This window comes from Nannobrachium achirus (genome assembly GCF_963921795.1).
Source record: "Nannobrachium achirus genome assembly, chromosome: 14".
In the NCBI taxonomy this organism is placed as follows: Eukaryota; Metazoa; Chordata; class Actinopteri; order Myctophiformes; family Myctophidae; genus Nannobrachium; species Nannobrachium achirus.
Genome location: NC_137821.1, coordinates 25058144 through 25073916, shown reverse-complemented (window position 1 = coordinate 25073916; position 15773 = coordinate 25058144). Strand labels below are relative to the sequence as shown.

The window sequence follows — 15773 nt, the reverse complement described above, 5'->3', positions numbered from 1 at the left end:
ATTAAAAAAGGGGTGGAAATCATTTCAGAAAATCAAGTAGATTCGAACCACCGCCAACATGATGACATCGGTCACGTGACCGAGTTGCCCATAATGAAGGCTGATCTGCCCCAAACAACACATTCTATCAGCGTTAGGAAAGGCTAATAAACGACCCAAAGCCCCAACTAACTGGGGCGATTGGGCCCAAACCGGCCATAGCTATAGGATAATGTGCTGCTGATTTCATCCCAATCTATGGGATGAAAACTTGGGGATCGGGTGGTCAAAAAGAGAAAGAAAATATCACACTACTATCACTATGCCATTAAAAATGTAAAACCTGTCATAATATGCTATGCCATATCTTCAAGACACTTTCAAATTACTTCTCTTTTATGTCATAGGCTACTATAATCTGATGTTGTATAAAAAGATGAAAAAGTCATCTTATACTGTCGTTAAAGTGGCATTACGGCAGGGGTTAACACTAAGGTCTCAGAGGCACTTGAGCACACTACTTGCCCAAAAGTCATGCCCACTTGCCCTAAAAGTAAATAGTTAAGATTTTAATTACCGCTCAATTTAACACTTATTTATTTACCTTCTGGGGCTGTGTAATAAAAAATGGCATACTGTACCTCAATACTCAATACCAAATACCTACATACTGTAGTACATAGCTATGATTGAATATGGTTTCACACTTGTTATTTTACATTTTAAGTGTAGCAACAGTAAAAACAGCATATTATAGGTAAACAGTGCTCTTATTTTACATTCCACAGACCAGAAGACAGAGCGCTCTGGCCACGTTCAGGTGTTTAGACAGATATCTTGTGTTGTGTTTATAGACGGTTGCGTCCCCTCTCAAATGAGACTTGCCCGGTAGGGCAACCTGAAAGCAAACTTCACCTGCCCCAAAGTTGTATTTACCTGCCGGGGGCAGGTGGGCAAGCCTTAGTGTCAATGCCTGCATTATGGTATAATAACAATAATAATTTGAGTCGTTGTATTTGGTCTTCCTCCTCTTCTATTGCAACGTTTAGATTGTGTCAAAGGTCAGGTCTATTCTATGGTCAAGATTAAATTGATACCTGGAGCGGTAGGAGGAAAGGTCGACCTAAAACAAAGTCGACCTCATTCTCATTTGCACGACCGCACGTTTCCCAACGGGTCTGTGGCCTTAAAGGGACTACACCATGAATTTACATTTTTCCAATTTTTATGTATTTTCTTGGTGTCCCACCAGCAACTTCTATCCTCACAAAGTCCTATTTCTGACCATTGTGTCTTTCTCAGTTTATGGGCAGATCTATGTTAGCATGTCTCAGAACGGTCCTGATTGTGAAAGGTCAGATTTGTGATGTCACAAGGCCTGAGAAGGAGGCATGAGGAGCTGGGAGAGGGTTGGGGAGGGGTGGGCAGGCCTGAGAAGGAGGCAGGAAGGAGGAGCTGGGAGAGGGTTGGGGAGGGGTGGGCAGGCCTGCTGAGCAGGAGGTGGGGAGGAGTGTGGGGCCAAAACTGGCTCAATAGCGCAGTCCTCCCACTCAGGACAAGGTGGTACTGCAGCTGAAAATGCTCTGAAAGCCAGGCAGAAATGACAGGGGCTCTGTATTCAGGAGTGGTAATTTAGCCTCAAACCTTTTCAAAAACGTTTTTGGGACACAAACAGTGTTATATAAATTATTTTTAAATGCATGGTGTAGGACCTTTAAGCTAGATGCAGAATAGACCAAAAATCAAATCTTTGCTGCTGGGGGTCCCTGGAACAAAATATTTCGCGATGGGGGTCCGTGGCCCTTGACATGACAAAGTTTGAGAAACAATGATAGCAACATAAGTTTATTTTCAGAAAACTGTTATATTTAGAAGACATTTGTAGAATGTGCCTATCAGTGGTGGACCCCCGAAATGTGTTTTTGGCCGCGGACCCCCATCTCAAAATATTTTGTTCCACGGATGAACCCCTATCGCAAAATATTTTGTTCCAGGGACCCCAGAAGCAAAGATTAGATTTCGGTCTATTCTGCATCAAGCTTAAGGCCACAGACTCGTTGGGAAACGAGTTTGGGTCGAGTTTGTTTTAGGTCGACCTTTCCCTGGAGCAAGCAGGCAGCTCAGCTCAATGGTAAAGATTTCAGCACTTGCGCAGGAAACCAGCTATAAAATCTGGCATAGAAGAGGAAAGTAGTTACATAGTGCAGCTTTAAAATACATATACATATTAAAAAAATAAATACAATATCATTACAAAGATGTACACAACTATACTAACTGTAACTTTTTTATATAATAAACAGCTGCTGAAGCAACCACACAGATGTATTCATAAACGTCACTTTAAACATTATGGTTGACAAATAGAAAGCTTTCAAAGTTATGTTTACAGTTTACAATTTTGACAGTTATATTATGGGACAATGTGCAATGTTGCTGTAGACAAGTGGTATAATATTCTACTGCCACCTAGTGTTCTGTCTATCTACTTGCCATATTCATAAATATTTCATAAACAATTACCTTGTTTTCTTTTTCTTTTCTTTTTTTTACGCAACAGATTTATGTCTCCCAATTGTCTGGTATTCTTACCATGAAATATAATACAAAAATGGCAAATGTTATGTTTCATGTTTTATGTTGTCATACTCAAGATAATAACGTGTCGGGAGTTGTTGACAAGGCAACGGGCTTTGGCAAGCGGATCGAGAGGGGCGTCTCCAGACTCTCCACTGGCCGCAGCGGGATGCTTTTTTGATACACGCCTTTGATACACTCGGACTGAATCACCCGCAGAAAACACTCTCCCCAAAGCAGGTATGACGTCCCCGTTTGACTCCCAAAAACATTGCACACAAATCCATTGTAATCTATCGTTTAAAACTATTCCGTAGCCACGGTACGGAATAATAATACACGTTGCATGTTCTGATGTAAATATTACAGGTTTTTGGCTTCGATAATGATAGAATTCCAGTGGTGATTCTCGGTGCTCCGAAATAGTGGCGTCCGTCCGCGACGATACATTTACCATTCACACGCTCGTATTTAAACAACAAATAAAACAACACATGCATTTATAACTCCGTAAGCTAACTCCACGTCTGAAATAATGCCATTCAATCATGTTTTCCACGCCAGTGCCTCAGCTGCCTCTAATGGGGGAGATGGCTAACAAGCTACTAACAACTAGCTGTTTACACCCATGTTTACACCGGTAGCATCACAGTATACAGTCAGATGTATCCGAGTCCGGCTAATGTCTAAAACCTTGTTTTTGTTTGTTTTCCATCAGGTTCAAGATGGTCCAACGCCTGACTTACCGTCGTAGGTTGTCCTACAATACCGCTTCAAACAAGACCAGGCTGTACGTGCCTCACACTTAATTAATACATTGATTTAACTCTTGTTTTCTTTATCTCTGAATTGAACTTGGGTATAATGATTCATTAGCATCATTTTTGCTCGTCTTGACTCGTTGTGATTTCATGCATTTCCTTGCAGGTCCCGCACACCTGGTAACCGTATCGTGTACCTGTACACTAAGAAGGTGGGCAAGGCTCCCAAGTCAGGATGTGGCATCTGCCCAGGAAGACTGCGCGGAGTAAGTCATTTATTTGTGTTATAACAACGCCTTGGGGAAAGAAATCCTTTTTGAGTGGGTCCCTGACCTGAAAACGCCTTGAGAAACACTGTTATACATTATTCTGTCATAGCTATTAATGTTGAGCCTTAATGTTTCTATGTTCCAAGTGTTTAATTATCACCTTGATAGGAATTCAGTGCCAGAGCCTTGGCCCTTTAGCAAGGTGTCTCTGTAGTCTGTGCATATCATGGAAGTTCCATGTCATAATGAAAAGCATTGATCAAACATCAATAGTGTGCAACGTGCATATATGCTGGATATTGACCAGTGTTTTTATACAGAGGTTATGAACAGTGATGTTTTAACAGTATTCAATTTAGTGAGTTCTTGGTACCCATGGGTGGTCGTTGTGGGTCCCTATATTAACTAAACTAAGCACAAAAAGAAAGGAAACCTGACTTCGGTCCGTTATATATCCACTTTAATAATACCAATTTGTATTGTTTTATCATTATTTTTATTGTTGATTCGTCACCTTTACAACGAGGTACAGCTTGTAAGCATCAGGCATTCAAGGCATGAGCTACACAGCCAAACATGTGGGTAGTGCCTACCAAAATTTAATGCAATACTGTTCTGCTGGCATTTACTCTCGTTTTGGGCTTCCCTGACACTGAGCTTAAAATTAACAAAGTGTAAAAATGGCCAATATGTGTTTCTTTTCTTTATTATTGTGGGAGGGAGTGCAATCATTCAATGAACCAAGCAACAAAGGTGAACACCAAAAGAACAGTATTGCAGGCCTGCCAGGCCATTTTGACACATTTTTGAGGGGCTCTACCCACACGTTTGGCTGTGTCGCTCATTCCACAAATGCCAGATCCTTAAAATCTGTACCTTGTTGTAAAGGCGACAAATCACAATACTATTTGGCATAATTAAAGGGGAGATATAATGGACCGAAATCAAGTTTCCTTTCTTTTTGTGCAGAGTTTATTATATCATGAATTATTGACGAGCGATTGATTTTGGTGGTTGTACACTTGTTAAATGAGATGATCATGCTTCAGGCTGCTGTTATTGAAACTTGTGAGCCCCCCTCTAAGTGTTACACCTTACGTCTGCCCAACAGTAATAAGTACTTGGTAAAAGTTGTCTGCTGGAATGTTGATGATTATTGTAGCACGGTAAAGTAGGATACGTGTGTATGCTTAAATGGTCATTGGTCAGTTTAATGTCCTTAAGGGCTGTCTATGCTGTCTCTGACCTTTCAGATGAAAAGTTTGGTGGTCGGAGACGTTATCGACAGCCCTTTAATATTCATCAGATGCAGGACCGCGCACAGTGTTAAACATCACTGCATGTCAGCATCAAAGCCACTGAACATCTGAATGTTGGCAGTTGTCCATCATTCAGACTGAGTGTAGAGGGGTGTAACTGTAAAATATATTAAATTGTACAATTTGATCTGTCCCCTTGTACAAAATGTTAAACATTGGTCATGCTAGAACTGTCTGCCAGTGCTCTCCGACCTGTGTGTGTGTGTGTGTGTGTGTGTGTGTGTGTGTGTGTGTGTGTGTGTGTGTGTGTGTGTGTGTGTGTGTGTGTGTGTGTGTGTGTGTGTGTGTGTGTGTGTGTGTGTGTGTGTGTGGACTTGTTTATTTGAGGGATGATATTGAAATAAGTGTGTAAATTGTTTAAGGGGTGGAGAGATGAGCTGTGGAAGAGTGGTCTGGAAATGCAGCTTCCCATTGATCCCCACACCACAAAGTAGCATTATGTGAATATGTGGTGTTGTACATGTGTGTAACCTGCAGGAGAGCTGTTCTGTGTGCATCACATATTCAATTACGGTTGTCTATCATCAACTATCAATCATCTCTTATCTAATCTGAACGACACCACCTTGTTCTCAACATGGATGTGCTTGTGTCTTGTAGATCCGGGCTGTTAGACCTCAGGTGCTGATGAGGCTCTCCAAGACCAAGAAGCATGTCAGCCGGGCGTACGGTGGCTCCATGTGCGCCAAGTGCGTGCGTGACAGGTATGAGGAACATTTACCACTTGATGGATTTTTACTTCATTATTATTTGGGTTGCATGTTTAAAGGAGTCTTAAGCAACTCATGCAGTATAACCCAATTGTTAGCTATCCAGTCATATGATCAGTATGTCTCAAACATATAATTTAATATTTCTTACTGTCCTGTGTCCTCAAAAAATACTGTTGAATTGAAGACCCCCTTCCTTAATTTTCCTTGAATCCTGAGTCCTGTCTAAGCAACACATTCAATGATATCAAGTTGATACATAAGTGATAGAGATGAATTCAGTCAATATACTGGTAGTCCAAACTTCTGGATTTCAACTGCATCAACGTTAAATCTTTGTTTTGTGTCTTCTCAGGATTAAACGCGCCTTCTTGATCGAGGAGCAGAAAATCGTTGTCAAGGTTCTGAAGGCCCAGGCACAGAGCCAGAAATCTAAATAAATGACCCTATATTGAATAATAATAATAATAATAAATAATAATAATAATACTTTATTTGTATAGCACCTTTCATGACATGAAATGCAGCTCAAAGCGCTTTACAGAGCAGAAGATGAAGAACAATTTTAGAACAGTGCGGACGTCAATTAGCAGCACGGGGATTTAAACATTCAGCTAAAAGCAAGAGAGGCTGCCTGTCTTAGGTGTAGTGGGAGTTTATTCTAAGCTGTCGGCCCGTAGAAGCAGAAAGCTGCTCCACCATATTTTTTGTCATTGTTGGCGCCTCAAGTAGGTCTGCACTAGAGGACCTGAGTGGGCGGTTTGGAACATATCTATGCAGGCAGTCATAGAGGTATGAAGGTGCCAGACAGAGCTTTATAAACAAGTAAAATAATTTTAAAATCAATCCTAAAAACAACCGGGAGCCAGTGTAGTGACGCTAAGACTGGAGTAATATGTTCTCTTATCTTAGTTTTTGTTAAAACTCTGGCTGCCGCATTTTTAACAAGTTGAAGTCTGTCAGTAGTTTTCTTTGGCAGACCAGAGAGAAGTGCGTTGCAGTAATCAAGCCGAGAGAAAACAAAAGCGTGGATCAGCGTTTTTGCATCGTCCAGCGAAGGTGAAAGAAGGCAATCTTTGTGGCATGATTAATGTGTATTGAAATTCAATTCAGCATCAATGATCACCCCCAGGTTCTTTACAGAGGTGTTACTTTCTTTAGCCAGGTTACCACTGAAAGATTTGGAGGACCCCCTGTTGTAACTCTGAGGACCCCCTAGGGGTCCCGGACCCCCTGTTGAAGACCCTTGCTGTAAGTACAATACTTGAGTACTGTAAATATACTTGGGCCGGCTGCTGGCATAAGCGGTCTATGCGGTTGCTTAGGGCCACAACCACTAGGGGGGCGGGGGGCACTTGCACACACGCACAGACATAATCAAAATAAAAAATGGTGTCCTATCTCCTATATAGGTGAAGTCACTTCTGGAGCCTGTTACAGTCATGGAAGCTGTTCAGACAAATTGAGAAACCTGTGAACATTCCCACCTCAGAAGATCACACTTCTTGAGAACGCTTGGCCTTTCTTTCTTCCTGTGACGTCTGCTCCTGTTCAGTCATCTCTGGTGATGGCGGATCAGCTTTATTCATTTCCAATGAAGACGTCTGCTCATTGTTACACCTTCCCTGGCACTAGACAGATGGAACTAGTCCAAGCAGGGTTGAGGAGATGACTCATAGGGATGTGAATAATGTAGGCATCAAGCTCTGTGATGATGCTGTCAAGAAGATGAGCAGCCATGTTTCATGTGTAGATAGATAGATAGTTACGAAGAAGTTAAAAAAAGAAAAGAAAAAACTGTTCAGTCAACACAATACACAATAAAAAGAAGAATATAAACAAAGTGTCAAAAAGCTGTCACAAAAAAGAAGAATATATAAATAGTGTCCAAGAAACATTCAACGCTCGTAAGTGTCACGTCACAGACAAATAGCAATACTCAAAGCACAACTTAACAATGCAGTGCCAAACAAAAGTGTACAGTCAATACTAGTCAGTGCAACACAAGTATCTCATGTCAACACAGCAATAGTACTCAATTCTACCAACACTACCACACACTGTGTGTGTGTGTGTGTGTGTGTGCGCGCGCGCTGTGCGCGCGGGCACGCGATCTGGTGGTTGTGCTGGGAGTGTTTTGAGCCCAAACAATCTTGTTTAGGGCCACCACAATCCTGACTGGTAGTGGTATTAAATGACCTCAGTCTTTGAGCTTTGGCCTACCAGTGGAAAAAGGGTTAATCCCAGGCCTTGCCACATCTGGATTTAATCAAATCAAATGTTAACAGACAGTGCATTGTGTGTTTAAACCTCTAGAGGTCAGTGATGATGAACATTCGTTGAAATTGTATCTTATTGATTGGAATATTTTGTTAAGCTTCCTCCTCCAATTGTTAGTTAATTGCCAATTAGAGTTATTTAGCTATTTTAATGTTCATTCTGTCCCATCTTTTGTGCAGCACTTTGTAACTCATGTTTTAACCCTTTTTGTGCCTATCCCGAACAAGTTCGGCTTTATTTCAATCCAATACAATGTTTTGTAGAGATGTGGGTGGTCTTGGCTCGTCCTACGCTTTCCAACGAGTGATCCCAGATGGTCCGACGATTTATTCCATTGAAAATGGTTTAAAATAAAGTTTAGAGCCCCCCCAAAAAAACTCAATCTATACTGTCGGCAGCGCGACGTATTCCGGGGTGCCTATCCCGAACTAGTCCGGGATATTTAATAAAATGAATGAATTAATCGGAGGCCTCAACAAAGCCCCGTTCTAATTTTCCATCCATGGCCGGGGCCGAGACTGTTTACATCGGCCCGTAATCGGGCAACGCTGCCGCACCGCGCCGCCCACTTCAATACAAACTCACATCTTTAGAGACCTTTTTCTCTGAACTGTGTTCCCAGTGCAGCGACATAGTTTTTTTGCGACTAAAATAGCTTCAGATCGGGCTTCTAAAAAATAAAGAAGCTAATAGCTAACTGTTAGCTAACTTCCTCCTCTCGTCATCCATTACAGTGGGTGCAGTGAAAACACAAAGCACTTCTGCCTCTGTAGACTGATGTTAGAGCGAAGGCCTATACAGAAATGTCTGGCACTCTAGCGGCACCTTGTGGCCCGGGCACAGTATGAGTTAAAAAGTGTTATACAAATACATTATTTGCATTATTCATTATTACCAATACTACATTTCAACATGTCTGAATATACATATGGATGGTATTCAATGTCTATCAATTATCAATAATGACTCTTCTCAAGATGTTATCACGACTGTTACACCACAATGTCTCACAGATGTTTAACCAATCCAATGAAGCTGACGACAAGTAAACTATGGGTGAATTTCATCCCTACATAAATAGACAACTGATGGATCTGCTTTGATAAGTACTGATTTGTGTAAAAAATGTGTATGTCAAATGAATGTTGCAGTGGCCTTACGATATTGGAGATGACATTTCCTCACTCTATTAAAATGTGTTATCCATGTTCTGCCCTGACATTGTCACATACTGTTTAAGTGTCAACAATTACATTTCCCATGTCAAATAATCTTTACCCATAGAAAGATAACTGGCAGTGTTAGGGTTGTTGCCTCTCTGCAACAATAAGATACCAAATCAAGTCAACAGGCCCATCATTTAGGCCTAACCTATAGAATATGGCTAAATCAGAAATTAGCCTACAAAACAAATATGTTGCTACATACTGTACATGTACTGTAAGCCCCTCCCAAACAGCAAAATGTGTTCCCGGCCTGAATGGGTTAAGTCGGGTCAACATCGCTCTTCTGGGTCATGAACTTTGCCAATGGTCAATAATCGGATGCACGTGTCAAGATACCATCCATCTCTATCCACCTATGAGGAGGCCCCACCGGGCCAGCTGTCATTGTCAGAGCCGAAGTGTGATAACTTCTATTATTCATATACTGTGATTGTACAATTTGCCAGAGAGAGAAACTTGTGGGAGAGAGACTACCATTAGATTTTCTGTACCCAGTCTGCTTCTCTCTAATCTGCAAATAGCCTATACTTTGGGCATTCTCTGGTGTCATTTCTTTGGTAATTACTCTGTTTCATGGGAATAGGATTTGAGACTTTAAATGGATATTCTATCTGTTTATAGCTATGGTTCAAAATATATCCAACTTTCACAATAAGTACATAGCAGCCATTCTCAACCTGTGGGCTATTAGGATTACATTTTAGATGATAAAACCTTTGTTTTAAGAACATTTCACTGTATTTTGTCTTTAAAACAAACAACAGTGCGGTGCATTTGCGCTTGTAGATCTGTGAATTGGAATCCTGAATAATTTGCTATTTTTGAATTGGAATCCTGAAAGTTAAAAATTTTAATTCATTTAAAATGCATACTTATGTTAACTTCATGAACTTAAATACAAATACATTGGACATAAAAAAGCAGGTCATGTTTGCATTTTTGTAATTGTAACACTCGGCTAGAAATCAGTAACATTCAGATATTAACCTGCAGGCCGCATTAAGTGAAGGTTGAGGCCGAATGTGGCCCCCGTGCTGCCAGTTGCCCATGTATGCCCTAAAAGAATGCCAAGCTCACCATCTGTTGGATGAGCTTGGCAAATGTCAGTGGTAAATGTCTGTGGCAGCACTTCTGTGATGTGTGACGGGGCATTTTGATCTGAGGGGCATATAGTCAGTAGCTAGGCTGCAGAGGAAGGACGAGATTTACTGGCAGCGCATTAATCTGAAAAGAATATTTTGTGTTGAACGTAACAAGAATATTAATGGCTGGCTGTGTCCTCTGTCCTTCTGGTTTATGATCTGCTGCTGTGCTATCTAATGGCGCTAAAGTTGTAATAAATGTATTCTTAAAGCAAGAAACCTGTGCCAAAGTGCTTTCTATCATCACAGTAAAAAAATCGCACCTGTGCGAAGTGAGCGGTGCTCATTTCGCATGGTATCAAACAAGACCATTCAATCGGACTTTTTCACCATTTCTCAGACGTTTGAATGCAAAGAGTATCCACAGAGTATCCACGGGGTATACTGTTTCCGTGCACTTTGATGTACGCATGCGCCGATATCTGTCACCTTGAATATTATATTCCCCTCACGGGAATCAACCCAAGCCGTGGGTTTGTTGCATCCGTGCTCTACTGACTGAGCTAATGAACGGATGATGTGACTCCTTTTTTGTGCATTTATATTTGACGTGGATAGTGGGGTAGACGTGCAGTGGGGTAGACGTGGATAGTGAGGGACTGAATATTTACTATTCTGTCCATAACGGCACATATCTCGGTAACGCGGCTGAGTGGGATTGGTCGCCGTTCCCACCGCTCGTCGCGGCAACTCGGCTCGCTAGTGCTCGCCTCGGTGGCGACTCACGGGGGTCATCGGCGCCCAATACCGCGCCGCTCCGTCGGGGTCTGTGGCGTGGAGCATTACACCGGGGAACAGAGAATCCATGGCCTCTAGTTCGAAGCTGGAATTCAGCTCAGGTTTTATTATTGTGTACCTCTGAGGTTGACCACTAGATGTCGACATTTCACTACTAATCAAGCCACTGTTTCATTGTTTTTTTCTCAACCATCCACTGTGAGATACCGGGATACCCAGTATCCGGTATCTACGGATACCTCTGCATTGAAGCGTCTGGAAACACGTGAGAATTTCGCATTAAGTGCGTTGATATCATTCGAAACAGGTGACACACGTGCATATCTCCTTGTATGGGCCGTTCTGCTCATGACATCAGCTGTGACGATGTCGGTTTCTGCATACTTTCTTTGACGTTAGTCTCGTGTGACGTCAGTCTCGTACTACAGACATAGGGACACTCAAAGCCAGGCGGTTGGCACCGCTCAAAAAGATTAATATTCACACTATATGGTAAAGAACATGTAAAATGTCATAGTATAAATTTCACCAAAACATTTAAAAAACGTAACTCTATGCTACAGTATATCATTAAAAAGGCACTTTGCTACTGTAAGTTGTCACAAAAGTCTGTGTACGGTCTTCAAAGAATAAAAAGAAAAAATACAATACATAAGTCATAGAAATAATTATCATTATAATAGTTATTATTGCAACCATATGTCGCATTTACTATAAAAAAAAACTGCAGCTCCTGTGTGTGCGTGCATGCCTCACGTCAAGCTTGTCTCATGTGGTCTGACGTCTGACATCATCATAAATCATAAACTAATTAAACACAGATTTATCCCTTGTCTATTCTTACCATGAAATAAGAATAAATGATACAAAAATGTCAAATGTTATGTTTCCTTCATGGGACTGTGTCTACTACAGTATTTTAAAAGTGTGTTATTAATTTATAGACTATGGGAACTGCATATGTCACACATATTGACTTGGCTCAAACTGGGGTCTTATGATATGACTACATTTATTACTAGATTAAAATACATGAACAGCCTAACAAACAAAGTGAAGTAATATCCCTGATAGAGAAATTTGATTGGCAATAATCACAAGGGTAATAATAATACCAGTAATAATAATTGTTGTATATTATTATATGTACAGAAAGGGTCAAAGAAATACAATACTCACACAATCACAAATCCATATTTCGGAGATCACGAAACATGCGTAAAAACATACAGGTCCAAGTACAGTACGTCCACATCTGCATGCAATAATACATTAAAAACGGTAGGGGGCAGAGTGCAAAAACTCCGCCAGGGGAGACTTCAACTTTGACACCGACGTTTGCCCTTCCTCTTCCGGTTAGGATCATAGCAGGTATGGCGTCCCCGTTTTACTCCCAAAAACATTGCTCACAAATCCATTGTAATCTATCGTTTTGGTAGAAAATAAAACTATTCTGTAGCCACGGTACGGAATAATACTACACGTTGCATGTGCTGATGTAAATATTACAGGGTTTTTGGCTTCGATAATGATAGAATTCCAGTGGTGATTCTCGGTGCCCCGAAATAGTGGCGTCCGTCCGCGGCAATACATTTACCAGTCCATTGACACATTCGTATTTAACTAACAAATAAAACAACAAAATGCACTTATAAACTCCGTTAGCTAACTCGACGTATGGAATAATGCCATTCAATCGTGTTTTCCACGCCAGTGCCTCAGCTGCCTCTAATGGGGGAGATGGCTAACAAGCATGCTAACACAACTAGCTATTTACACCGGTAGCATCACAGTATACAGTCAGATGTATCCGAGTCCGGCTAATGTCTCAAACCTTCTTTTTGTTTGTTTTCCATCAGGTTCAAGATGGTCCAACGCCTGACATACCGTCGTAGGTTGTCCTACAATACCGGTTCTAACAAGACCAGGCTGTACGTGCCTCCAACTTTCTTTATACATGTAGACAATTCTTGTGTTTTCTTTTATCATCTCTAAATTGAACTTGGGTATAAGGATTCGTTAGCATCATTTTGCCCGTCTTGACTCGTTGTGATTTCACGCGTTTCCTTGCAGGTCCCGCACACCTGGTAACAAAATTGTGTACCTGTACACTAAGAAGGTGGGCAAGGCTCCCAAGTCAGGATGTGGCATCAGCCCAGGAAGACTGCGTGGAGTAAGTAATTTAATTATGTGATATAACAACGCCTTGTAATTTGAGACTTGTGACAATTTATCTGATTGCCAAAGTACTGATGTTGCTAGGTTTTCAATGTAATGGGTCCCGGGACTCACAGGTGGTCATTCAAATGGTTCCCAGAATTATTTTATGGGTCCCGCAACGACACACGCATCATGTATCAAATGTGAAAACATCACACATCACAAAGGACTTTGATTTAAATGAATGGTGGCAAATAGTTACTTGTATGTAGTTAATAAAGGACAGAAGCATGGATTTACAAGATGTTCAAAATCATTTCATCAATAATGCCAGAACGCACAGCTGTGGAGACTCCATCACATGCAGCTCAGCTGGTGCAGTAAAATGACTGATAGCAGAAAGAATAAGAGTTTTATGCATCTCCGGGTTGCAGTGATGCTTAGTTTAATGTGTCCTTTCAAAGGAATATGCGCATCACTGCAAAGTGGGTCTGGGGACCCCCATGGCCAGGAGTCAATGGGGCCGTTCCAGGCCAGGGTGCTCTAACAATAAAAGTTATATCTAGGAGGGGAAAGAAATCCTTTGAGTGCATCCTTGACATGAAAACGCCTTGAGAATAACTGTTCTAAATTATACAGTCATAGCTATTGATGTTGAGCCCTAATGTCTCTATGTTCCAATTGTTTAATTGTCACCTTGTGATGGTCAGTGAGTGTACTTAGTACTCACTCACTCTACCTTGATAGGAAATCAGTGCCAGAGCCTTTAGCAAGGTGTCTCTGTGCATATCATGGAAGTTCCATGTCATAATGTAAAGCATTGATCAAACATCAATAGTGTGCATGTATGTATGCTGGATATTGACCAGTGTTTTGATTCAGAGATTATGATCGGTGATGTTTAAACAGTTTTCAATTTATTAAGTCCTTAGTAAGTTAGTACCCATGGGAGGTTATTATATTATATCATCAATTATTGGCGAGCGATTGATTTTGGTGGTTGTACACTTGTTAAATAAGCATAGATGATCATGCTTCAGGGTGCTGTTATTGAAACTTGTGCCCCCCTCTTAATGTTACTTCCCCTTGTGTCTGCCCAACAGCAATACGTACTTTGTCAAAGTTTGTCTGTGCAGAATTGCTGTGTCTGCTGGAACTAGACCTTACCCGTTCGAATATATGTGCTGCAAACTCTCCTTTCTTTTCTTTTTGTTGTGGAATGATTCCGCCCTCTACTGGGCTGTATTGGTCACTGCAGTATAATGCATTTTGTGACTGAGTGACTGAGTGACTGACCTCATCTCTAAAATTATATGTAGGATGTTGAAGATTGTTGTAGCAGGGTAAAACTTCAATGGTCATTGGTCAGTTTAATGTCCTTAAAGGCTGACTATACTGTCTCCGACCACCAAACTTTTCGGGGTAATGCTTATCGGAAGTTGTGAGTGATGTCATTTTGTAGTTGAACCGGACCCTTCCGATGAAGTTTGGTGGTCGGAGATGGTATGGACAGCCCTTTAATATGCATCAGACGCAAGACCGTGCTCAGTGTTTAACATCACTGCATGTCGGCATCAAAGCCACTGAACATCTGAATGTTGGCTGTTCATCATTCAGACTGAGTGTAATGTTTAACAAAATGTTAAACATTGGTCATGCTAGAACTGTCTGCCAGTGCTCTCTGACCTGTGTGTGTGTGGGGACTTATTTGAGGGATGATATTGAAAGAAGTGTGTAAATGGTTTAAAGGGTGGAGAGATGAGCTGTGGAAGAGTGGTCTGGAAATGCAGCTTCCCATTGATCCCCACACCACAAAGTAGCATTATGTGAATATGTGGTGTTGTACATGTGTGTAACCTGCAGGAGAGCTGTTCTGTGTGCATCACATATTCAATTACGGTTGTCTATCATCAGCTATCAATCATCTCTTATCTAATCTGAACGACACCACCTCGTTCTCAACATGGATGTGCTTGTGTCTTGTAGGTCCGGGCTGTTAGACCTCAGGTGCTGAAGAGGCTCTCCAAGACCAAGAAGCACGTCAGCCGGGCGTACGGTGGCTCCATGTGCGCCAGCAGCGTGCGTGACAGGTATGAGGAACATTTACCACTTCATGGATTTTTACTTCATTATTATTATTTGGGTAGCATGTTTAAATGAATCTTAAATAACTCATGCAGTATAGTCCAATTGTTAGTTATCCAGTCATGTCTCAAACATATAATTTAACATTTCTTACTGTCCTGTGTCCTCAAAAAATAATGTGTTGAATTGAAGACCCCCTTCCTTCATTTTCCTTGAATCCTGAGATACATAAGTGATAGAGATGAATTCAGTCAATATACTAGTAGTCCAAACTTCTGGATTTCAACTGCATCGACGTAAAATCTTTGTTTTGTGTCTTTTCAGGATTAAACGCGCCTTCTTGATTGAGGAGCAGAAAATCGTGGTCAAGGTTCTGAAGGCCCAAGCACAGGCACAGAAAGCAAAATAAATGTATTTGTTTAAATAAAAGATGCCCCTGACAGTTGTTAACAAAAATACTTGGTTGTCGTTACTTTAAATACACAATATGGCCAAATGTCAATAAACACCATTTCTAATTAGTTATG

General features: G+C 41.2%; 2 protein-coding genes across 4 annotated transcripts; both read left to right on the top strand.

Moving 5' to 3' along the window:
* The first annotated feature begins 2744 nt into the window (after positions 1–2744).
* Positions 2745–9051, top strand: LOC308298358 (large ribosomal subunit protein eL34). Of its 3 annotated transcripts, none has more exons than XR_013962701.1 (6): positions 2745–2796; positions 3275–3346; positions 3484–3583; positions 5506–5609; positions 5971–6674; positions 6777–9051. XR_013962701.1 is itself a non-coding variant. In XM_080741941.1 (5 exons), the coding sequence occupies exons 2-5, from the start codon at positions 3282–3284 to the stop codon at positions 6053–6055; spliced, it is 354 nt and encodes a 117-aa protein (XP_080598067.1). In that variant the 5' UTR covers positions 2745–2796; positions 3275–3281; the 3' UTR covers positions 6056–9051. The 3 variants fall into 3 exon arrangements, 1 of the variants encoding a protein (XP_080598067.1); XR_013962702.1 differs by having other exon boundaries at positions 5971–6866; positions 7028–9051; XM_080741941.1 differs by having other exon boundaries at positions 5971–9051.
* Positions 9052–12340: 3289 nt separating this feature from the next.
* LOC308298738 (large ribosomal subunit protein eL34-like) lies at positions 12341–15702 on the top strand. The gene is made up of 5 exons (XM_080742397.1): positions 12341–12372; positions 12861–12932; positions 13075–13174; positions 15148–15251; positions 15571–15702. The coding sequence occupies exons 2-5, from the start codon at positions 12868–12870 to the stop codon at positions 15653–15655; spliced, it is 354 nt and encodes a 117-aa protein (XP_080598523.1). The 5' UTR covers positions 12341–12372; positions 12861–12867; the 3' UTR covers positions 15656–15702.
* The last annotated feature ends 71 nt before the right edge of the window (positions 15703–15773 follow it).

Bases quoted from the DNA above. Each gene is read 5' to 3' on its own strand.
- LOC308298358 (XM_080741941.1), top strand. From the start codon at position 3,282: ATGGTCCAACGCCTGACTTACCGTCGTAGGTTGTCCTACAATACCGCT. The intron at 3,347-3,483 runs GTACGTGCCTCA...ATTTCCTTGCAG, and splicing joins GCTTCAAACAAGACCAGGCT to GTCCCGCACACCTGGTAACC. The intron at 3,584-5,505 runs GTAAGTCATTTA...TGTGTCTTGTAG, and splicing joins GCCCAGGAAGACTGCGCGGA to ATCCGGGCTGTTAGACCTCA.
- LOC308298738 (XM_080742397.1), top strand. From the start codon at position 12,868: ATGGTCCAACGCCTGACATACCGTCGTAGGTTGTCCTACAATACCGGT. The intron at 12,933-13,074 runs GTACGTGCCTCC...GTTTCCTTGCAG, and splicing joins GGTTCTAACAAGACCAGGCT to GTCCCGCACACCTGGTAACA. The intron at 13,175-15,147 runs GTAAGTAATTTA...TGTGTCTTGTAG, and splicing joins GCCCAGGAAGACTGCGTGGA to GTCCGGGCTGTTAGACCTCA.